Source organism: Dipodomys spectabilis, unplaced genomic scaffold, assembly GCF_019054845.1.
Source record: "Dipodomys spectabilis isolate Male_0828 unplaced genomic scaffold, ASM1905484v1 ptg000145l, whole genome shotgun sequence".
NCBI lineage: Eukaryota > Metazoa > Chordata > Mammalia > Rodentia > Heteromyidae > Dipodomys > Dipodomys spectabilis.
In genome coordinates this window covers 24,981,110-25,006,295 of record NW_024870822.1, presented here as the reverse complement: position 1 = coordinate 25,006,295, position 25,186 = coordinate 24,981,110, and the positions used below count along the sequence as shown (strand labels likewise).

The 25,186-nt window shown below is 43.8% G+C and overlaps 1 protein-coding gene across 2 annotated transcripts in view; it reads right to left on the bottom strand.

Moving 5' to 3' along the window:
- The window catches only part of Ric3 (RIC3 acetylcholine receptor chaperone), a 44,499-nt gene extending 43,083 nt beyond the window's left edge, over window positions 1–1,416 (bottom strand). For both annotated transcript variants that reach the window (XM_042691723.1, XM_042691724.1), the window contains exon 1: window positions 1,248–1,416. In XM_042691723.1, coding sequence (XP_042547657.1) covers window positions 1,248–1,374 — 127 coding nt within the window. In that variant the 5' untranslated portion in view covers window positions 1,375–1,416. The remainder of the gene's footprint in view (window positions 1–1,247) is intronic.
- Between the last annotated feature and the right edge of the window lie 23,770 nt (window positions 1,417–25,186).

The window sequence follows — 25,186 nt, the reverse complement described above, 5'->3', positions numbered from 1 at the left end:
TTTAACATCACCTATCGCCTCTGATGGCTACATCTGAACAGAAGCTTAACTGAAAGGAAGGAAGCTGAGAAGAGTAGGAATATTGAGAACAGAATGAGAAAAGATCCTATGATGGGAACACTGAATACACTACTTGGGTTGTGAAGGGAGGGGCTCATTTCTAATTTCCACTCCACACTCTACAATATTCAGAAGAGCATCTTCCATTTGCAGTCAATAGTACTTGCTTAATAGGCAAAGATGTTTTGGAAGTTTCTTTTAGGTGGGCAATATTTACGAGCATAAAGATTACCGAACGAATTCTGTGGGTCAAGGTGCTTTGCAATCATGCTGTGCGTGTAGTCTGTGATACGCAGATTCGGAACCATCGCCATGGGCACAACTTAGAAGATGACCATTTCAAAGGAGCTGTCCAGCGTCCCGGGAGTTTAACATCGGCGACGGAACCGTTCAGCGAGACTGCAAACCGTGATGTGGCAGTCACCAGCAGGAGGACTTCATGACATACCGATACCGAGGGAACTGTTCTCGGTCCCTTTCCCCTAGCCCTCAGTCACCCTGTCTTCCCATGCCTATGAAGACCACCCAATGCCTAGTACCTATTACCATCCTACCCATTGGCAAAGGGATAAAGAGATGACACACGGTTAAGGGAAACAGAGGAGTTCTGTTCATCTCCGCTTCTGGAACTAAAGACTGAAAACAAAAGGTACAACAACAACAACAATCCCGGGTCGGCAGGGGGCCGGGGGCCCCCTTCATCGAGCTGGAACACCACGGGACCATACCAAGTCCAAGGGCCTTGAGCACACCGAACCCCCGGAGAAGCCCAAAGGGTGGCAAGCTGGAGAACGGACGGCGGCCCGCCTGGGTGGAGCGAGCCGCGGAGGGGACACCCCGCAGCGGCCCAGGACACACGACGCGTGGAGGCCGCGGGAGGGGAGGCCGGGCCCGCGACCCGCAGACCACCCCCATCCCGCCCCGCCCCAGGGCCGCCCAATGGCTGCCCTCCCTCCCCGCACCCCCCCCCCCCCGCACCCCGCGCCCGCCCGCGAGTCCCCGGCCCCGGCTGACGCGGAGCCCGCGCCCGCACGCCCGCGAGTCCCCGGCCCCGGCTGACGCGGAGCCCGCGCCCGCCCGCCCGCGAGTCCCCGGCCCCGGCTGACGCGGAGCCCGCGCCCGCCCGCCCGCGAGTCCCCGGCCCCGGCTGACGCGGAGCCCGCGCCCGCACGTCCTCGCGCGCTTACTTTCGGGGGCCGGCGGCGGCGGCTCCTGCCGCTTTCCGCGGGACAGGAAGGCCTTGGGTAGCAGCAGCGACACAGCCAGGACGAGCCCCGAGGCCAGGGCCACGCGCTGCACCGTGGAGTAGGCCATGGCCGCACCCCGTGAGGGGCCTCGGGGTAAGGGCTCCTGCAGCCACTGGAGCCGCCGGAAGCGGAAGCGGAAGCGGAAGCGCGGTGTCGGCGCCCGTCCGCACGCGTCCTCGTGGCCTGCTGCACGATACGGACGGACGGACGGCGTCGCGCGAGGGACAAGGCGCGCGAGGGACAAGGCGCGCGCCAAACGCCCGCGTCTCCATCCGCGCCATCACCACTGCGCGAACCGGGTGCTCTCGCGCTGCGATTTAAATACCCTGAACACGCCGCCCTCTCCCTCTGTCACCTGGTGGTGCGCATTCTGCCGATTTGTCCCGCTCTCCATCCCCGCTGAATTCCCCGTTACCTTCAGAGCAAACTCTTTCCTGAGTGACCTCCCAGGCCCAGCATGCCTTGATCTTGATCATGCTCCATCCCCAATGGAGGATTGCCTGTTTGCATAACGTATTGCTGGTTTCTAGAGAACTTTTGTTTCTGCCTGGAAAAAAAAAAAATTCCTGATACTATGTACACCTGTCAAACACTTCCCTGAGTGCCAGGCAACCAGAGACTTGCGCTTGCAGTCCTAGCTACTGGCCAGGCAGAGATCTAGAGGATGGAAACTCCAGCTTGGGGAATCTATCTATCTATCATCTATCTATCTATCTATTTTTCAAGACCTTCCATCTTAACAGAAATCCCTGGGTGTGGTGGTAGTTACCTATTGGGAAAACAAGTTCTGGTCCAGACTTGCTAAGGGCAGGAGGAGCAAATAATCAGGACAAAAGGGGCTGGGTGTTTGGCTCAGTCAAATGGTAGAGCACCTGTCCAGTCAGGATATAGAGTACCTGCCTAGCAAGTGCTAAAGATCTGAGTTCACAATCTAGTAACTCCAAAAGGGGAGTGGAGGGGCTTCTCTGAAGAAACAAAACTTTCAGTCTGCCTCTTCATCCCTACAGACTTTGATTCTTTGTTACTGTCTTTATTCATTAGTTTAGCCAACATTCTTCTACTTCTTGACTATTTGTCAAACCTTGAATTTGGCAATACAGATTCTGATGAATAAAATGGGTTCCATGGTGGAGCAGTTGGGTCTCTAAGCACAAGCACTGAGGAAATGTTCCAGCCTCTGGAGCAAGTCCTCCCAAGTAGAAGGAGTGGAGAAAGGTGAATTTTGTTGTTTGTTTGTTTTGTTTTGGGATTTGTTTGTTTTTTGGTTTTTTTGCCAGTCGTGGGGCTTGAACTTTGGGCCTGGGCACTGTCCCTCACCTCTTCAGCTCAAGGCGAGCGCTCTACCAATTGAGCCACAGTGCCACTTCCAAATTTTGACTCCCTTTAACAGACAAGTGGAAGGAGTTCAAAGGCAATTCTGGAAATAGCTGCAAAGCAAGCTAAGATGAGAGAAAGCTCAAAGCTTCCTGGTGTATTCACCAAGTTATCAGAATTTCACTTTAGTGGCAGGAGGCTGACACTACAAATATAAGTAGGAACTCAATTCTGACAAGCTTAAAACTTCCAGTTAAACATGGCAGATGTATCATATACACTTATCTTTGTTGTTTTTTTCCAGACGCCGACCAAAAATGAAAATATAGAGATAAAATGAATAAGCTATAGGTTGAAAGCAAATGGTAGAAAACTTGACAGATGAGAAATGACAGTTTTTCATTAAAAAAGGTTTTTTAATTAACATTTTATTTACTTATGGGGGGGGTGTGTGCATGTACACACGTGCATACATGTGTACCAGTACTGGGGCTTGAACTTGGAGCTTGGGCACTGTCCCTGAGCTTCTATGCTCCAGGCTAACTCTACCAATTAAGCCACAGCTGCACTTCTCACTTGTTTTTGGTGGTTAATTGGAGATAAGAGTCTCACAGACTTTTCTGGGGGCTGACTTTGAACCTCAATCTTTAGATCTCAGCCTCCTGGGTAGATAGGATTACAGGCATGAGCCACTAACATCTAGCTTTTTAAAAAAAAAAATTAAAAATAAATTTTAACGTTTCACAGAATATTTCCTGATAGAAACATAATGCCAGCACATTAGTAGTTTCAAAGTAAAAAATAAACAGGTGACATAAAATTTTATTTAAACCAACATACCCAAAATATCATTTCAAAATGTGTAACTCCAGTCAGTCACATTTCAGTGTCTCACTAGCTACCTGTGGCTAATTAGTCACCATATTGGACAGTGTAGGTATATAGCATAAATGCTAAGTGGCTATAGAAGGAAAACCAATAAGAAATAACCTAATATTCCCCCAAGAATCTATAAGCTCTTAGGCATTGGGCTCTGTGGGTGTTAAGGGTTGCAGAATGAAGAAGATTGGTTGAAAGTCTAGTTGAAAAAGCAGTGATATCCGCTGGACAGTAATACTTGTAATATTAGCTACATAGAAAACTGAGTTCTGACACTCAAGGTTCAAAGCTAGGAAGGGCAGACAAGTCCAAGAGACTTTTTTCTCCAATTAACCAGCAAAAAGCAGAAGTAGAGGTGTAACTCAAGCAGTAGACTGCGATGCCATGAGTGACAAAGCTGAAGAAGAATGCAAGCCCCACTGCTGATATATCACACACAAAAGGCAAAGATACCATCAAATATCTTTCCTGAGTTGATTATTCAGACATCACTGTAGGTACCGTCACCAATATTACTAAAAGTTACTGAGTACTTATTATGGTCCAACCATCTCACACATCTTAACTCAGGTAATTCTCCCAGCAACTTCATGAAGTAAACTATTATTGTTTGTCCATTTTACAGATAAGAAAGCCAAGGCTCAAAAAATTTAAGAAACTTGTTGACAACTACACATTATAAACTAGAAGCTATGATTTGAACCCAGGCATGCTAACTCTAGATCTTACAGTTTTACTCTCTGTATTGCTTGTATTTTACTCTCTGTTTTGCTTCTCTGTATCAGAGAAGCACTTGGCTGATGGACAATAGATGTAATGTAGAGAAGAGCTGAAAGAGGTGATATTGCCATTAGGAGAAGCAAGGGAATCTGGAATGACTGTCCAAAGCCTGGCTTGCGTAAATGCATAGATATTAGTTTCATATGACAAAAGGTTTTGAGAAACAAAAAAGAATTGTGTTTATAAGTAGATACTGGGCTGGGAATGTGGCTTAGTCGTAGAATGCTTGTCTAGCATGCATGAAGTCCTAGGTTTGATTCCTTAATACAACATAAACAGAAAAGGCCAGAAATAGCACTGTGGCTCAAGTGTTACAGTGCTAGCCTTGGGCAAAAGAAGCTCAGGGATAATGCCCAGGCCCTGTGTTCAAGCCCCAGGATGAAGGAGGAGGAGGAGGAGGAAGAGGAGGAGGAAGAGGAGGAGGAGGAGGAGGAGGAGGAGAAGGAGGAGGAGGATCAGCAGCAATAGCAGCAGCTAGGAAATGATGGCATTAGTGGAAGTGCTAATGTAAAGTTAAAAAAGAAAAAAAAACAACCTAGGTTGCTACATTGTGTTGAAATTCTTACATCTGAGAATGGAAATTAGATGGACAAGAAGGCAATGATCCAGACGTTGAAATATTGAATGAATGAGGAATTAAAGGAAAATTGGAAGGTGATATGTGTAGATAATAAACAGCTTGATTATAAACTCTTCTAAGGAGCTATGGCTTTTTTTTTTAAAGAAAGGGAAAAAGCAATTTGGAAACATCAAAAAGGATTAAATTGTACATTTACTCTATTGCCAGGCTTTGAGCCCAGGAAGAAAAATAACTCTTCCTGAGATAGAACTGCAAAGGAAACAGAGTTCAGCCGACACAGCCCAGAGCCCATTAGAAAACGAAAGAGAAAACGCAAAGTAGAAGGTGTATTCTTTCTGATGATAGACCTTGAATCCAGAGGGCACAGTAAATGGAAAGTTTAAGAAGTTAGGGAACAATAGAAGATAGAGTCAGAGTCAAATACGCAGAACAGTGTAATGACAAATTGACCATTTGAAAATGCATGGTTTAGGGGAGTTGGACTTCACGTGATGGCCAAGGTGAAAGGGCAGAGACCTAATTGATTAGTCCTGAGAGTGACCTAGAGAAAGATGAAAACACAAAGACATAGTATTTAGCTGTGATTGTATGCACTGTTGGAACCAAAGGGAGAGTAGGTCTGGAAGAGACAGGAATCTCCCCACAGGGACAGAACCATTGGAAAGCTTGAGTGACTGATCTCTTTAATGGCAGGTGGTATCATGGAGTTAGTTGTGTACTATATTCAAAACTTCTTGGAAAACTTGGATCTTATGCTCAAAGTGAGGGTTTAGTCTTTCAGGTAAAATGTTGGAAAACTGACTTCTGAAGTCTGATGACTACAGGATAAAAAAGGAGCAAATGACAAGGAAGTCAAGCTGGCAAGGTTGGCCACTGTGTGAAGCTTGCATGAAAAAGAATGACGAAAAGGTCCATGGATAACTTGAGGCTATATATGGGTTGAGAAAGCATTAGGTTTTTGTTTGTTTTGTTTTGTTTTGTTGGTGGTAGTAGGGTTTGGACTAAGGGCCTCGTGCAGGCTAACACTTGAACCATGCCTTCAGAACATTTTGCTTTTGTTTATTTTATTGAAACTATCAGGGTTAGAACTCAGCACCTTGTTCTTACCCAGCTTTCTTACTCATGGCTGGCACTTTACCACTTGAACCATACCTCTAACCTAACTTTTTGCTGGTTACTTTGGAGATGGAATCTAGAGTACTTTTCTGCCCAAACTGGCTTCAAACATAGATCCTCAAATGCTCAGGTCCTGAGTAGCTAGGATTACAGACATGCCACCAGTGCCTAGCTTGGAAACAATTTTAAAGAAGAGTCCATGAGGAATAATGGCATACCTATCACAGAAAATCACAAACCTTTTTACAGGGAAATTAGGACCGTTAACATGGAAGTCAGGCTACCTACCTGGGACATAACGGGTAAGGGAAGGGAGCAACATCCGTGACACCAAAGTGTAGAATAAAATAAAATGAGAGAAAAAGGTGAGAAATGCCATGCTATGTACAAAAGGGGGTATATTGGACCTGGCCTTTGTAAGGTAGATAAAATTTCCATCAAGGAATAAAGAATCTGGTATGCACTTGACAATTGCTTATGGCCAATTGAATACCGTTTCTTGATGTTAGTTAGGCACATGGAGAATCCCATGGTTTTTATGTAGAGCCCAACAACCTACAGCTGGTGGCTTCTCTTGCCACCAGGCTGCAGATACATAAGTATTCACCTGTCAAACTCAACCATGCCCGAGTCTGAATCAGAAGTTATGTATGAGAAGGAACTGCAAAGCCAGCTGGCCTATTTGAATGGGTGTCAGAATGTCACAGACTTGATGATGGCCACAGTGCAACTTCCTGAAAGGCAGAGCAGAGGCCATGCAGGTCTGGGATGGATGCCAGCAGTGCTTCCTAGGGGGCCAGTTCTGTGGTATGGTTCTGGGAGTTGGTCCAAGCCCTGGAGTCACAGTGTTCTCATCTGTGAAATGGAAACTGAGCTGCCTCCCTCCCACTGAACTTGTGCTTGCCATGGAGCCTGGGAGCAGCCACCTGGGAGACAGAAACCGCAGACCAGCACAGGTCAGAAGGAAGAAAATTGGAATACGAAAAGAGGAGAGTTTCAGAGGAAAACCTTAGGGTAAGAAGCTTCTAGAAGGCCCAGATTCCTCATTCTTAAGCTCTTCCCAATGGGGCAAGTTGAGCAAAGGTTAAGGGTGGGACACAGGTTTCCTGGTAGCAAGGGGGCAAGGTAAGAACAATCTTAATGCCTTCCCACAACTCTGTGGCCTCTGTTCCTGAAGGAAGTAGAGCAGGCAGAAGTCACAGTTGGATACCTTGGGCCTTTCTGCCCTGAATCAGGCGCCAATTAATTAAGCAAACTGATAGAAATTCCCCGCTTAAGTCGCACTTTGCATATCCATAATCTCCGGACTACATTTTTCTGTATACTTTACCCCTGGGTAAAAATTGGTGAGCATTTAAATGCTTCCTCACATAATCTTACTAAAGCACACTCTTGCCTATAAATATTCATGCCACTGCCAAAACATTTGCAAACTTTCCCCAAAGGTGAAATGTGTATAATGTACTTTGTCTTCTGGGTATAAATATTATCCAATACATTTTGGTTAATATGAATACACTAATTATTCCTGTAACCCTTTTAAAAGGGGTCATCTTCATGATGTGGTTTTTTAAAAAATGTAATTACAGTAATTGGATACTTAATCTAATTAAAATTTGCTTTATCTTTAATGGAAATTTTTCTAAAGAAGCATAATGACAATTGGCTTTTTGATAATGACTGTTTCCTTTCTGCAGGAGGGGATCAAGTTGGGGGAAACTGGAGAACCAGCAAATTGAGTCTTCCAATGCCCTGGTTGCTAGGTAGAGTAAGACTAGTCTCTTTCCCTTCTCATCCCCTCCCCCACCTTCTGCTCCTCTCCCTTACCTTTTCTTCCCTTCCCTTCCATTCCATTTCTTCCCTTCCCTTCTTTTCCCTTCCTTTCCCTCCCCTTCCCTCCTTTTCTCCCTCCCTCCCTCTCTCTCTCTTTCTTTCCTCATCCTTCCTTCCTTCCTTCCCTTTTTCTTGGTTACATCCCTAACACTCTCCTTGCACCTGTTGGTCCTATATTTTTTAAGCTGCCTTGAGCCCTTCCTAGCCTAATAAATACATTTCCCCTTTTCTTTTTTGGTAATTGATAAGCTTGCTTGAGTTGTAAAATTATCTCTTGCACCTGAAAGTATCATGACACTTGCAAAAAGTGTTTTTGCTCTGCAAAGAATTCTGAATAGAATCTTCTTCCAATTAAATTCCCATTACTATTAAGTGGATATTGTTGTTATTATTATTACTATTATTATTATTTAACAACTAACTTGTCTCCAGAAGGAACTGAAGATCACAGAGCCTAGAAAAAAAAAGACACAAAACAGCAACTTAAGTCTATCTAATTCTTCTCTTTTTTCTATGACTTGATTTAGTTGATAACCATCTATGTTCACATTTAGAGATATTTATGCAATAACTATGGCTCTATAATCTTATCCCTTGTCACTTATCACTAACAACAGGCAATTAAATATTATTCTATTTTCTGTAAAGGTCACATTGGTTTTATTACAATTTTATTACCAATATCAGAGAGACATCCTATCCAGCATGGACTCAGTCTAAATGATAGCAGCGCCCTGACTGGCTTCAGAGCTTCATTGAGATAACGCTGGTCCTTAGGCACTTTTCCCTTCATGGGCCCTGTCTTCCATTTTATGTATATATTTCAAATTACTTTAAAGCCTACTTTGGTATATGGACATTATTGTTAATATTATATATGAGGCTATATTCTTCAATCTAGAAATTTATTATTCTGTTGGGAACCACTAGTTCATGCCTTAAATCCTAGCAATTTAGGAGGCTGAGATCTGAGGATTAAGGTTTCAAAGCCATCCCAGAGAGACAAATATGAAACTCTTATCTCCATTTAACTAGTAAAAAGCTAGGACTGGAGGTGTGGCTCAATTGACAGAGCACCAACCTTGAATGAAAGAAAAACCAAGCAAGACTGTGTGGCCTCAATGACAGTGTATACACCTGTGTGCACGCATGCATGCGTGCACGCACACAGGCGCACACACACAATCAATGCCTAATAGTTAATGTCAGTTCAACCGTGCCTTATTGAATAAATATTTGCCACTTTGTCATGACCTCTATTCCCCGAAGTGGGGTATGTCATGTCATTTGGCTCCTGGTTTCTGTTTCCCATAACACATCATGCTTTTCTGTTGTATTGAGCATCAAAGGAGCAAAATGTTGCTGTTTTTAGGAAAGTTGCAAGCAGATGCTTCTATGTTCTAGAGATATGGGACACTAGTCTCAGTAGAGAGAAAGTATGTCCATGAATCTTCCAGCTCTTCCCAGGCCAGGAGCCAAGGCATATGTTACTCAGGAGTGACTGAAACTTAAATAAGGGCAAAGTTGATTTTCCTTCAACATGAGGTTGTTATATTATTGTACGGATTGGGACTTCCTTCTTGTTGGCTTAGAGACAGGCATGTAAGAACCTAGACTCTAGGGAAGAAAAGGCATTTTCGAAGTTTGTATAGTAGGCCCCAAGGGTGAGCCTGGGAAAAGCTCCCAGTGTGGGAGATGGTCAGTAGGCTAGGTTTCAGCAAAGCATTGCCCAAGTTTTCCCCTTGCAAGTTTTCATCTTCTGGTTTCTCCAAGCCTTTAGAAAAGCCCGTGACACATCCATGTACTGTGTCAGTGGTCCTAGAAATAAGAGAAGAAATTGTTTTCCTGCCTCCCCTCTTGTGTTTGGAAGGCTAGAACAGCCCCATAGCAGCACTGAAAGAGTGAATTATACTAACCTTGGCTGCCAAGGTGATTAGAAATTGTGCATAGAGGGCTGAGGTACAGAACACACAGTAGCAGAGCAGGCTGCAGTATGTCCAAATCAAGAATGCACTTGAGAAAAAGACTTTGTCCTGAATATACTGGAAGCCAGGAATCCTTGAATAGAATCAGCCAGGGAGAAGAATTTGACTCTGATGCAGCTAGGTGTCCCTAAGCAGCTGAAGTGCCTAGCTATCCTCACCTCTCTGAACTTTGAGTCTCTTAGCTTCCAGCTCCAGACACACTGGCCTCCTTCCTTTCACTCAAAATATGTTCTGGGGAGCACACATCCTCTGTGCCTCTCCCTGGGATGCTTTGACCCCTAATATCTACATTACTTTGTCCTTCATCTCCTCTAGGTCTTTGTTCAATTCATCTTTCTTGGTGAGGCCTTCCCTGACTAAGGGATTAAAAGTAAAACACTGAAGCCAGGCACTGGGTTCATGCCTGTAATCCTAGCTCTCAGGAGGCTGAGATCTGAGGATTTCAGTTTGAAAGCAACCCAGGCAGAAAAGTCCACAGTGAATCAACAAAAAGCTGGAAGTGGAACTGTGATTCAAGAGGTAGCAGGCTAAAGGGAAAAGTTATGGCACAGTGAGCAGACTGTAAGTTCAAACCCTAGTAGCAGCGCGCGCGCGCGCACACACACACACACACGAAGAAAAATATACAGCATTCATCTGTAACCTGCTTATTTTTCTTCATTGCTCTTACCACCTTCTCAAGCTACTGTCATTTATTGCCTGCCTGTCATCTCCGCAGCATAAATGGCACAAGGAGAGGGAATTTTGTCACTTGTTTACATCTGCATGCCTAGCTCCCAGAATAGTTCTTGGTACTTGGTAGGCTTCAATAAATATTTACTAAATGGATACAAAAAGATGGCCAGGTGTAGATTCTATAGATCAAGTCTGTAAAAGTTTTGAAAAAGTTTTGTACTGACTGTAAAGAAGTTTATATTACATAATGACTGAAAACCACAGTTGGATAAAGGAATTGGGACCAGGTTTACACTGAATGGTCTCATGTTTGGTATTATAATCAAGTTGCATACAGCCAGGTAGATTTTATTTGTTTTTATGTTCATTTTGTGGTGCCAGTAATAAGGCTTGAACTCAGGACTTAGGCACTATGCCTTAACTTTTTCACTCAAGGCTGGCAGTCTCCCACTTGAGCCACAGCTTCTTCAGGCTTTTTTTCTTATTAATTGGAGATAATTGGTCTTTCTGCCTAAGCTGGTTTCATGCCATAATTCTCAGGTCTCAGCCTGTTGAATAGCTAGGAATATAGTCATGAGCTACTGGCATCCAGCCAGCTGGGTCTATTTTAAATGGTAATTTGTAGCAACTTAAACACTTGAAAGGTTTCCTTCAATGTTTGTCCTTAGTTCTTAAAGATTTTAAAAAAATATTTTGAGAATAAAATTGATCAAATGCAGGATATATTACATTTGAATGTATTGGCAACTCCTGATATGTTAACATACTTCTTAAAAAATAAAGCTAGAGAATAAAGGTTATGTTGCCATGTCTATTAATGTATTTCAGTTTCTTGTAACTGTGTTCAAAAAAGGTTATTGTAACTTTGGTGTTCTTCATTTGCAATGCTATCATTGTGATAAGGAATGCAAGCAGTGATGTTCTATTGGGGTAAAATAGTTTTCTACTGTTATCTTTGAAGCTTCTGGAACAGGCTAATTGGAGATTATCGTGAGATTTGCAAGATGAATTTAAAATAACTTGCCATTTTCACTGCATTTCTCTGGGTGTTAGGTTTTTCTCGCTGCTATATGACCAAAACAAAGGGCAGAGATAAGTTGGATGCCAGACTAATACGTAGCAGAAACTCTCCAATACCTTTGCTTTGATACTTTTTGAAATAATAATTATTTAAAATGTGATATATTTCTGGTGGTCTTATTCCACTCCCCCCTCCTTATGAAACTAATGCAACTCTGTGAAGGAGAGTAAGTAGTTTTTATTTTCATCTTATTTTGATCAGACTAACTAGTCATTTGTTTTTGCTCTAGCCTTTTCATTAATTGAGCAGTTAATTGGTTGTTCTTAACGAATTAATTCCTATTTTACTTTGGATTTCTTCTCATTGATTTTTTTTTTGGGGGGGGGGACCGGTTGTGGGGCCTGAGCTCTGGGCCTGGGCGCTGTCCCTCAGCTCTTCAGCTCAAGGCTAGCGCTCTACCACTTGAGCCACAGCACCACTTCCGGCTTTTTTTTTTTCTGTTTATGTGGTGCTGAGGAATCGAACCCAGGGCCTCAGGCATGCAAGGCAAGCACTCTACCACTGAGCCATCTTCCCAGCCCCCTCATTGATTTTCTTAGAATGATTTCTTCCCTCATTTCTTATAAATCATTTCTTGTCTGATATTTACTGTGAAGAGAGATGCACACACATCACATGCGTACATACACATTTGGTTTCAACTATGTGACTGGTTCTAGCCAATGCACTGTGAGCAGAAGTGATATATGCTTTGTTTGTTCTCAATCTCAGTCAAGTGCCTGTATGTTTTCTCCCTCTTCTTTCTTATCCTTCTCCTGCTTCAGCAGATTCTATGCCAGGAGCTGAGCACTTTACACTGGGACAGTGCACAGCAAGTACAGTACAGATACTGTCATTGTAACCTCAGACAGGTCACCTTCCCTCCATCCTGTTAGTTCGTAAGCTATGTGTGCCGGATGGCACAGCTGCTGGGTGGTGGAATATCCTCCATCAGCCACATCCTTAATACTGAATCAGGCATGACATGAGCAGGAATTAACCTTTACTGTGTTAAACTACTGTGAATTGGGAATCTGCCCGTGGAGCCAGCTATTAAGTTACTTTTCTTTTCTATGTTTGAGGCTATGATTCTTCCTCTAAATATAGCTTTAGATATATCCAAAGTGGTTTTTTTTTGGGGGGGGGGTCCAGTCCTGGGGCCTGAACTCTGGGCCTGGGCGCTGTCCCTCAGCTCTTCAGCTCAAGGCTAGCGCTCTACCACTTGAGCCACAGCGCCACTTCTGGCTTTTTCTTCTTGCTTATGTGGTGTTGAGGAATCGAACCCAGGGCCTCAGGCATGCAAGGCAAGTGCTCTACCACTGAGCCACCTTCCCAGCCCAATATTTTTTTAACTTTTTTTTGGAGGGGAGTCCGGTCGTGGGGCATGAACTCTGGGCCTAGGTGCTGTCCCTCAGCTCTTCAGCTCAAGGCTAGTGCTCTACCACTTGAGCCACAGTGCCACTTCCAGCTTTTTTCTTATGTGGTGCTGAGGAATTGAACCCAGGGCCTCGAGCATGCAAGGCAAGTGCTCTACCACTGAGCCACTTCCCAGCCCATCCAAAGTGTTTAACATGCAATTAAAATAGTCTTTGGGGATTTTTCTCTCATTTGACATGTGTGTACCAGTTCCCCTTGGTTCAAGATATAGTATATCCCACTCTGAATATATCCATATCTATATAGATATAGATATAGATATATCCTAGTTCTAAAGATCCCCAGTCTGGTCACACTACCCCCACTTAAATGAGAACCTACAAAGGCAAACTGACAGTCTGTTGGACCTCTCCAATACCAGCTGTGTTTGTTCCTGACTCATTTTTGCTCCCGACTGCATGTTGATTCTTTGTTTTATTGTAAAGATGCTGTACAGAGGGGTGACAGTTACATGAATAAGGCAATGAGTACATTTCTTGTTGAGCATTGTTACCCTTCCCTTGTTGTTCTTCCACTATCCCTTCCCTCCTCCACCTCCCTCACTCCTCCCCCCCAACCCAAAGTTGTAAAGTTCATTTCCAATATACTGTCCTGTGGGTATCATTGTTGGAATGGGCCATCCTGTGTCCTTGTTTCCGTGTTTTGTTATTCTCCTTCTCCTCCCCAGATTAGTCAAATGTATATACAAGATGCAGGGTACCAAAATCAAGTACAGTGACAACAAGGGATATACCATAGGAGGAAGAACATACAAAGGAAACAAAAAAATCACATGAACATTAAAAACAACAACAAAGAAAGACCTCTTGTGTCCATATCTTGGGGTTCATTTCATTTAGTATCATCTTATGTGGTCATATGTACATAGCTTTTGACTTTTTCTGCTTATCTGATAAAATCATCCTAGATGTATACTAATTATTGCAATTGAGGGGAAACCATGGGACCTATATTTCTTTGGGTCTGGCTTACTTCAAAGAAGAAATAAGAATGGCCAATAGACACATGACGAAATGCTCAACTTCTCTAGCCGTAAGAGAAATGTAAATCAAAACAATATTGAGATTCCACCTCACCCCAGTTAGAATGGCTATAATCAAAAAAATCTAATAACAACAGATGCTAAAGGTTTTGTGGCCAAAAGGGAACCCTACTGCATTGTCGGTGGGAGTGTAAACTTGTTCAACCACGCTGGAAAGCAGTACAGAGGTTCCTCAAAAGATTCCACATAAAGCTCCTCTATGATCAGTAATCCCACTTCTAGGCATTTACCCAAATGATCACAAACAAGACCATACTAAAGCTACCAGCACAACTATGTTTATCGCAGCATTACTCACCATAGCTAAGATATGGAACCAACTCAGATGCCCTTCAGTAGATGAATGGATCAAGAAAATGTGAGATATATATATATATAATGGAATTCTATGCCTCCATCAGAAAGAATAACACCGCCCCACCTGTAAGGAAATGGAAGGACTTGGAAAAAATCATAGTAAGTGATGCATGTTGATTCTTAGTTCTATTTTTTCTACACAATTCCACTACTCCTGTGGCTTTGCCACCTGTACTGTATCTCCCTGTTTCCTTAGTGGAGGCTGTCCTATAGACTAGCTTGGATTTTGTTCAGATAGTTTGAAGTAGCAAGTGCCCCCATGTAACCCCAGCTAGAAAGTTCAGGAAGAAGAGCTCCATGCCCTCTCTCTCTCTCTCTCTCTCTCTCTCTCTCTCTCTCTCTCTCTCTCTCTCGCTCTTTCACTCTCTCTGTCTCTCTCTCTCTGTCTCTGTGTCTCTCTGTGTGTGTCTCTCTCTGTGTCTGTCTGTGTGACTGTCTGTCTCCCTCCTCCTCCTCCTCCTCCTCCTCCTCCTCCTCCTCCTCCTCCTCCTCCTCCTCCTCCTCCTCCTCCTCCTCCTCCTCCTCCTCCTCCTCCCCCCCCCCCCTCCTCCTCCTCCTCCTCCTCCTCCTCCTCCTCCTCCTCCTCCTCCTCCTCCTCCTCCTCCTCCTCCTCCTCCTCCTCCTCCTCCTCCTCCTCCTCCTCCTCCTCCTCCTCCTCCTTTTTGCCATGCTCTCTGTCAAAGCACATGCTGTACTGCCTGGGTACTGGTGGGGATTGAGCTTGTCACAATGAAGACTTTGTGCTGCCTGCTGGGAGGCCTGAGGGAGGATGGAGACCTCACATTGCCACCTGCCAACCCCCCCTCCCCCTTTTTCACAGCTTCAGAACAATCTGTGATTCTTGGGCTTTTTTCCTTAAGAGAGTGTGTGGGAATACATATGATTTATAATGTAAACAATACACAATGACAGGATGTGAATGAATAAAAGATGAGTAAACGAACGCACAGAAATAAATAAGCCTCCTACCCTCAGTCCTGCTCTGAACAGTGAGAGAAATAATGGAAGCGTCCCAGCAGGATGAGGCAGACAGTAACAGCAGCCTTTCTGCCCATCCACCTCAAGGCCACCTGTATTCAGCAGTCTCTACATTAGGTGCTAACCTCTATCAGAAAAGCACAGGACAGACTCATACCAGTGTCGCAACCTCAGACAGCCCAGCCTCCCCTCCCTCTTGTTATGCATTTATAGGTAGGTTTCCCCACCTAAAAATGGAGGGATTAGACTAGATGCTCTTTAGTTCCCAAGTATGGGGCTTTCCTAGCATCTCTTATCATGAATGTCAGTGATTCAGTTTCTGTGATTCAGTTTCCTCATCTGTAAGGTGGAAGATTCTGATGGGATTTCACCACCACCTCCCCGCTTGCTATGCTAAATGTCTTAGACTCCTCTGACTTGTTCCCAGAGTTAGTAAGAAGCAATACCCCACCCACCCCTCCTGGCTTCAGTGGAGCTTTAGAAAGGCCTGGATCTCTGGGCCTACAGCCCTTGGGTAGACTGGAAGCAGAATACACTAGTGTGTGTTCTGGGCCCTATGCCTATCTCCATGGTTTATGTATGACAGAGGGGATAAGCATTATCTCTTGGTTCATGAACCCACAAGCCCCAGTCCTTCGCTTCCTGTTTCCCCCCTGACATAGCCCTCAGCAGCCCTCCAATGACCTCTGCCTACTCTGTGCCTGCACTTCTGTACTTGGGATCAAATCCATCCTCGGGAATGAGGAGTTGCAGAGATGAACCCAAGACAGAAAGGGTCTGGTGCTCTAGGTGAGATGAGAGGATTTGGGAAGCCACAGGAAGCAGCGAGGTAGGCCAGGGTGGCCTGGGGTTAGCAAGAGAAAGCAGCTTTCCTAGAGATAGGACTTTCTGGCTTGGGCCCAAACTCTGAGCCACTTCTCCCTCTTCCCAGCAGATGGCAGTGTGTGTATGGGAACTAAGGTGACAGTTTCTAAGATGGCAATTCCAGCATTTCCAAGCTGGAGAGCAGGATGGAACCTGATGTCCTTGTCAAAGAGCTTATGATCACAATCATGCAAGAGGGTCATTGGTCCTGCTAAAGAATCGCCTCATAAGCTGACAAGGGGAGGCATATGTGAGTGCTGGGGTCTATGGTGGCAAGTACTTTCTTCTTCAAGCAGTCCAGTCCAGTCCAGTCCAGTTCTGCCCAGTGCATGGGCTCCATGTGCATACACAGTAGGTCAGAATGGGGAATCCAAGCCCAAAGGAAGCCCATACCTGAATAGTCAGCTATGTGGCTACAACACTGTCCCCAACTTTCAGATTAAAGCTGCTTCTGGAATAATTCTCCCATACTCCTTCTACTCTGTGTCCTGGTCCTCTAACAAAGGTGGGTATGGGGATCCAAAGCCTCATTCCAGCAGCCCTAGAGCTCAAGCTCAGTGACCATAACCTATTTTCAAGGTTAAAAATTCCCAGGTCCACTATAATTCCCTGAAGAATAGGACTAGACTATCAATTCTTGTCCCCCTCACTCAAGCCATGGGGTCCCTGCTCCCCGCCCCCAACTCACACACCATATACTCAAGGTATAGACTGAATTCCTCCAGTCTGGGATTCAGGATGCCCAGTTCAGACTGAATCACTGGCACTATTTACCTAAAGAAAAAATAGTAGGTGGAACACCACAACTGCTGTTAGCATAGTCCAAGAAGATGTAGTCTGCCATCTGCTTGTTTCCAGCATGGCCACCAGACACTGCTCCTTGGGGACATGCAGATGGAAATTGAAACATCATAGAAAGGTCTGGGGCTGTGGAGTCAGACACAGCTTCCAGTCTTTACTTTATCAGCTACCATCTTGGCAGTGGGAGTAAACAGGAGCCCTAGTTTTCTCTTCTGCAAAAACATAGGAGCTCAGAAGGTTCTGAGGACTTCAGGTGACCTCCCTCCAATGGAAGCAGTTCTGTTCTTGGTAGCTATTAACTGATAAAGTCTCTGGGAAGGGAGAGGAGAAAGTGATACTGAGGGGCTGAGTTCAAGTCTTGTCTGGGCTTAGGCCTCTTCTTCCAAAGAAGGTCTCAAAACTTCTGGGACCTCAGCTGAGGGACAAAGACAGCCTTCCATTCACACCACCAGCCTGGAAAGCAGAAGGCTGAGAGTGGCAGGTGTCTCACATTGGCCTTCCCTAGGGACCTCTGAGGATACTGTCATTGGCTCTGAACTGGGCCCTGGGCTCCAGGCTGTGGGATGGGTCAATCCAGAGAAAATGTAAGAGATTATATTATTCAAACTGCAGAGAGTTAAGGCTTAAATACCAACCTTGGCACATGATGATTTGATTAAAAACATAATGAATGAGTGAATGCACAGTGAATTTCACCAATTGCAGTCTCATTATAGACCCTTATCTCTACAAGTAGGAGCTATGTTTCACATGCACTCCTTGGAAAGCAGGCAGAGGATGAGGGTTTTTATTCTCAAACATCTTCTTCCTGCCTTTCATCAGCTTCTGTTGGGTACTATCTTTTCTGGGTATCTTTAGAGTATTATCCTTTCTGGGCCTCTGTTTCCTCATTTACAAATGGGATCAGAGTGGCATGCTTACAAGGTGGCCTGTTTTAGGACCACTGGAAGGGAGAGGTTAATAAAGCCTGAAAGAATTGACTGATCCTTCCTGAGGTATGAGAGAGGCCTTTCTGGGTGATGGTGGCTTCTCCAAATGTGAGCATACACCAAGTGTTGGAGGAGTATTTTGCAGGCCAGTGAGGGGGAAGGAAGCAACATGGACAGGATCAGGAGTAACAGTGGGATCTGAATGTTGGTGCTGTGGCTATTTCCTGATGGCACATTTCCCTTGGTCCAGCAGCTCTATAACTTGATGATGCTGGTAACCATTTCTCCTAAGACCTGGGGAGAGCATGTAGAAGAATATATCTGCATGGGTAGAGTTGTAGTTTGTCTGCTTTGGGATCTGTGAGACCTCAGGCTTTGGGAGAAAACTTCTGTTTACTTAGGGGTCATTATCATGGAGGGAAGAGTATCCCTTGGGTCAATCCAAATAAAGGAGGGAATAAATAGGGAATCTGAGCCTCTAGATATCCAGAGACAAGGTTCCTGTAGGTCAGAATCCTATAAGCCTGGGTAAAAGCTAGATTTAGATCCCAGTGGTTGGAGGACCTCAGAGCCAAGTTACAGAATTATTGATTCTCTGTCATTACCCCAGTGGGACCATTCCCTGTGTGTTTGCCTTTTCCTCTGCTTGCTTCTGTTTTTTTTCCTCACAGCCTTCTGTGCATTCCATGTTTCAAGCTCCTTTTTCCTCATGACTTCTTAATTTCAGCTTGCCGTCAACCCCTGTAGGCCTTCAAGATTCATGACCCTAATACTCTACTGTAAGACCTTTCTAAATGGGTCTTTTAACCTTCTCCTCCTGCTACTTTATTTACATTTAATAATACAGATTTCCAAAAGCAAGAATATGATTTGCCATCACCTGATCATGTGCTAAGTTTCTTTTTCCAACTAGCCATGTTAGAGGGCCAGCATAGTACAATCCTCACTGTCGGGAGAGGGTAGTTTCAGACTTCTTAATGGCAGGCAAGGAGGCTGCTTACAGCTGAGCAAGTTGTAACTCTTAACAAGGGAGTCTGACTTGGGTGACATGTGACAAGTAGGGATGATGTGTCATTTGCACTCCTTGACCAGTTACGTCCTGTTATATAGGATTCCAGCAGCCCAGAGGAAGGGGAAAAGGGGAGTTTGGTTTTTCAATTTATTTCAAAGAATCAGTTTATAAGTAAAATGTATCTTGGTTGATGTCACCTCTCCCAACTTCTCCCTGATCTTTCCTAACCCCACCCATACACTCACTTCCATGGTTCCTTTTTCACATACTTGCTCTGAATATAAAGACTGTATTCACACACCCTTCCTCTCTCCATTTGTCTGCCCCCCTCTCAAGAGGTGTCTTTTGTAGAAAGAAAGAGGCCTTGTGATGTGCCAGCCTCTGACCAGGACTTCATCTTAAGACAATGTATCTTTTTTGTTTCTTCTCCTGTTATCTGCTAGTGTTTGCTACATAACAAATCAAACTTGCCTTCTATTTGTGCCTTTAAATAATAACCATTTATTATTTCTCTTGGGTTCATGGGCTGACTGGGTGATCGTGCTAATCACATTCTGGTTTAGTTGATTTAGGCTAAGATTCTTTATGGAGACACAGCTGGTGGCAAAATAATCCAAGATGGTATTACTCAATGACTCACAGTTGTGCTTTTGGAAATTAGCTGGATGTCACTGGAGGGTACAGAGGCATCTGGGCTACAGGTCTCTCATTAATTAGCAAGATATCTTGGACATGTTCATGTGGCATCTCAAGGTTCAAAGAAAACAAGTAGAAGCTTGCAAGTCTTTTTTGTTTTGGTCCAGGCTTAGAATTTGTACATCTCTGGTAGCATATTATTCGTTTGGACAAGTCACAAATGACCTCAGATTTAAGGAACAGGAAAAAGATTATGGATGGGCTATATTCCAAGTCACAGTGCAAAAGAGAACATAAAGCAAAAATAACTTGCAGCCATGTTTGTAATCTATAAACACACCCATGGCAGTCAGAGAAGAGGTGACCAGAAAGGGGACTTAAGCACAGTTCAAAGGAGCTCTTGAGTGTAGTGACACATGGGTCTGCTCCTAAGCTTTGTCTGATATTCTGAGATGTGGGCTCAACTGGGTAGGGAGTGGAGGGAAGAAAACATGGAGCTTCATTTTCACTAAGGGCCCCTGTCATTGCTTTCACAATTGATACAGCCTGAATCCGCATAGTTTCAATTCCTCCCTGAAACTTATTTCTCTAAGAACACAGTCTCAACCAGAATGAGAAGGAGAACAGGAGGCTGATCTATGAGAAGGGCCCACTCAACACCCTGACCTCCCAGTTTCTCAACCTCCATTCCTTATCTTCCTGCCACTCAGCTGTGCTTGTCTTACAAACATCTTGACCTTGGCTTCAACCAAACTTCATTACTCACAAAGCCTTATTTCTAGCATTTCACATAACCAAAGCCTTATACTTGTAGAATAGCATTATTTTATCACCCCTGTTTCTACTGTTCTTAATTGTGCCCAGTGGCATCTACTCTTTTTTGGGGGAAGTCTGTCAGACTTCTGGTCTTAGATCCTCTCTTCTTTACCTTGATCCACTGCCTTCACAGTATCTTAGCATGGTCAACTCCACTGACCTCTGTTTTCCCATTGCCATTGTTAGTAAACTCCTAATTCTAGATCAATCCTAGCATCCATCTTTCTTGTCTGTACTACAGGGGAAAATTGTTCCAATGTAAAAACCAGAATCCTACAACCTCTGGTGCCCTTTCTGCCAGGCCCTTGACATTGCCAACTCATCCTTCTGTTGATCCCTAACATTTCTGTCTCCTGTTTGCCTCAGAAATTATTCAGAATTTATTATTCCCGCTCCTCTAACCTCCTCTGTATCACCTGTCATGTCACTCACAATAAAAAAAAAAACTACATATGGAAACTCCTTTGATGCTTTTCTCTATCAACAACATCTACTAACAACATATTGCAATCTTTCCCTGATGGCTGATTCTGACTCTAAATAGTCCTCAAACTGCAGCTTTTCCTTCTCTCCTGCATAAACAGATTCACAGTTATGCCCACATCAACAGTCTGTTCAGGGTTATCCTGGAGGGAGTTGTGACTCCAAGTCTTCTATTGGAAGTCTGGGTATCCTGAAGGGCTCTCATCCAAGGCAAAACAAGGGCAAATTAATTTAGACCCTGTGTTAAGAAGAAACAAATTTCCTACACTAGAAACCCCAGAACAAAAGGAAAGATCAGCGTTTGAGTTGTGGGACAAGAGTTGAGTCATAGAAAATGGCCTCACAGATCAAGAAGCGGGTTAGGAAGGAACAAGCAAGTGTGGATGGACGTGATTTCTCTAAGCAGCTTTGGAATATCCATATAGGCTTGCTTGGCCTTTGAATGAATCTATAATAGATTGACTTAAATGTGCAGGAGATGGAAGCCACTAGCCTCCTGTATGAGGAGGGTGAGATCAGATTTTCTTAGGATTCTCCTAGAGGAAATAAGGGCATTGCTGAGAGGAGTGGAGGTGAGTGGTATCTTCTGTTTTCCTTCCTGGTTTTCTCCCACTCCTGGACACATACGCTGAACTTTCCATGGCACCAAAAGTCTACCTCCCCTTTCTGAGTTGTGAGGCTGGGAGGAAGGAGAGGGCAGCACCTGGGGATTGTGACAGGATGTATTCTACATCCAGGCTACCTTGTAGACCAGGTCTTGTCACACAGTAGGACTTTGGTCAATATTTGATAAATGACTCAGGACAGTCTGAAATTGTCTGAAAGATAATTTAATCTATTTGCTATTTTGGCTTCATGAAGACTATGTTTTCTGAGCAGATTCCAAAGGCCAATAAGTTCCATCTCTTTATTGCCAAAGCAGAGCCAGAGTTCTCCTCTCCCTCTACTCCATCTCAGAAGATGATATGCTTTTATAGGGGGAAGGGGAGATGTTGTACTTAGCAACTCAATACTTATGTTCTTATGCCCTGGTCCTTGGTCCCTTCATAATCCCCGATGTACTGAGTTAACTTGGGAAGGTCACCTACTCTTGGGGCTTCAGTTTGCTACTGGGGCTAATTGTAGTAGTCATCTTTTTTTTGTTACTATGGGGAATTACCTGAGATTGCTAACTTTTAAAAGCAAAGTTTTATTTAGCGCTCAGTTTGGATATTCTAATCCATGGTCAAGTGGCCCCGTTGCTTTGGGAATTCTGGTAGGGAATTCTTATATCATGAGCCAGGCTGCAAAAGGAAAAGGAAGAGAAAGGGAGCCAAGATCCAATGACTCTCCCAATTCCTGGTGGACTCTCCCCTCTCCTACCCAGTGACCTAAGGACCTCACTAAAAGTCCACTACATCTTCTAATAATGCCACTCTGGGAACCGGCTCTTAACACACCATAGAGCTTTGGAGCACATTCAACATCCAAACTATTGCAATAATTAAGTTTGCTCTTCTAGGGTTATTGCAAGATTAAATGAGCTAATGAATTGAAAGAGCTTTGCAGATCATAAAATGTGTGCATGGGATAGGAAGGTAATGATCATGATAGTGGTGTGGCATTCAAGATAAGATCTTAAGCAGGCAAAATATACCAGCCTTTAGAAGGCACAGCACTCGAACACTTCTCTTTAGCCCCAGGTTTCCTGAGGAGGTAGTGTATGAATATTGAGTAAGTCATTGACTATAACTAAATTTCTTTCTTCAGAAGTAAAGTAGTGACCCAGATCTGAGGTTTTAGACCCAAGGAAGAAACAACGAGTCACCACTGGCAATTCCCTAGAGACCAGCTAGAGACCAGCTGCTCTTCCTTCTGTACACATCTGCCCATCCCTCTGAACCTCAAGAAGACCTGTGACTCTGAAGTCTCCAAATTCACCAATGCCTCCTCTGTAATCCTGTCACCACAGATTGCTATTATCATTACCATGTGTAATGTGGCTGGCCACCGATGGGAGGCAGATGTACAGCATCTGCCAATCAATCACTCCCTTTTAGAAACACTACTTAATGCAAGATTGAAAGCAACAATTATGCTAATGACATCTACTTCTTATTACTGGAATTTATTCAATGTGGAAGCTGTAATTATTGTACAGCTATCTGTCATTTTATCATTTTAAATGTCTTAGTTATATCTGGCCAAAAATTGATAAATACATAAATTTCAGACCAATCCATTGATTCATACCATGAATGGGATCATCGAGTGCTCTCTGGAGTACCCACTGCAACCTTTCCTTCCTCTACAACTGTTCATAAGCATACCCAATGTTAGTCTTGTGGTCAGTGTACAGTAATGAGCTCAGGAAGAAGTGGATGAGTTGTGAGGATTCTCTGCTTGACATTCGTGGATAATTTATAGCTTGTTTTCAGCTCCATCAGAAAGGGAAGTGAGATACAAATCTAGATCCCAGAAGTCTCTACCTCTTGCAGTCTAACTACAGTGGTTCATGGCTTGATGGTCCTACTAACTCTTTTGCTCTTCCTCTGCTGCTTTTCCAAATGAGTCCCCTGATACTATTTCCTGGCAGACTTGTAACTTCTGGATCTAAACACACACACACACACACACACACACACACACACACACACACACACACACTCCTCTAGACATATTTAATATCATATGTGACCCTGGGGATAAACCTTGTGAAAGGGATCAGATTGGAAGAAGAGAATTTGAAAAGCTACTGACCAAGTTAAGGCTTAGAGTTATCCAGTCAGCCTATTCCTGCACATCATTCTAATATTGGAGCTCCAGGCATCCCTAAATAAATAAATTTATTATATAAATATATAATAAATGAAAATAATAAATCCTTTATTATCTGTTTACTTGATAAACATTAATTGAGCACACATGTGCCAAGTTGAGTTAGCCAAAGCAGGTGAAATGCACATGTGAACATTTTTGTGCAAGGTGAAGGGTTAGAGCTGAATAACTATGAAGGCAGAGCTCTAGGTCTTCAAAAGATGGCACCAGAGTCTACTCACTGACTCTGTAAATTGGGTACAATGTTTATTTTGTCTTCACCTTATTTATCTAATTTGTCATATGGAAAAAGTAATAACTGTGGTAAGAAAAATGATACCACATGAAATGGCCACCATTCTGCCATTTTAAAATCAAGAAAATATGGCTTTCATATAATTTAACCTTCCAAAGTCCTGGGCATAGGGTTTCATACAAAGTAAACTGCTTGGTAAGTGGTTCCTTTGCTTCTTATTATTCAGATGGCATAAGCCTAATAGTGAGTTCTCTCACTTTTCTAGACTTAATGTTTGGATAGGAAGCTCTTTCTATGAACTCTAGGAAGGATTTGACTCAAGGTTAATGTATCCAGTGGATTAGTTTTACTCAAGAATGGGGGACAGTCATATGGATGACAAAAGCTGAAGACTAACTGAAGTACTACCTAATTGTGCCTACTTGGCATTTTCTTTAAGTCTTATCCACATCATTTAAATATAAAGTTACCAATTGATACTAATTTATAGTCTTTTGCTTTTGAGGTGCTAGGGGATCAAACCTGAGACTTCATTCATGCTAGGCAAGAGTTCTACCATTGTTTCATACCCTCATGCCTTCTTTTAATTATTTTAACAAGAGTTTTATTTGTAGCAAAGCATAATTAGAATGGAAATTGCTTTTGTTCTTGACAGACACAATATTAATCACACACACACACACACACACACACACACACACACACACACACACACCTCACATTGAAGTGCCAGAAAGAGGCAGAAATAGGAGCCTCTGAGCTGAGGAGTGTTGTAGAGGGACAAGAGGGGACTTGGAGGTAGGATCAGAGTCTGTTTTCCAAAAAGCTGGAATTTAGAACATGGATCCTAGAAGCCAGGACCCTGGATAAAACCCTCCTTCTTGCAATCCCTTCCATTGTCTGATCCACACAGGCTGAAAACACCAAAGGCTTTGCCTGGCTAGAATCTCCCTAGACCCGCCATGGTGGCATGGGCCTTCGCTCCAGTGAAAGATACACAAGCAATGGTCAGCTTTTCCACAAGCATCTGGGGAATAAGGCAGGCCTCTCAGGACCTATAACTGTCTGGGCATTTCCTCCCTTCAGGACCTAATTCCTAGTGAAAGAAAATGAGACGAGACTGCTCCTTCTTGCAGTCTCTGGGGCCCTCTGACTTAGCAGAGCAAAAATGTCCTGATGCCTGCTCCAGCCACAGGCCCTTCCCTGTTTTTCTTCTCCCTCCTCCAGCATGCCTCTAGTCCTTAGAAAGA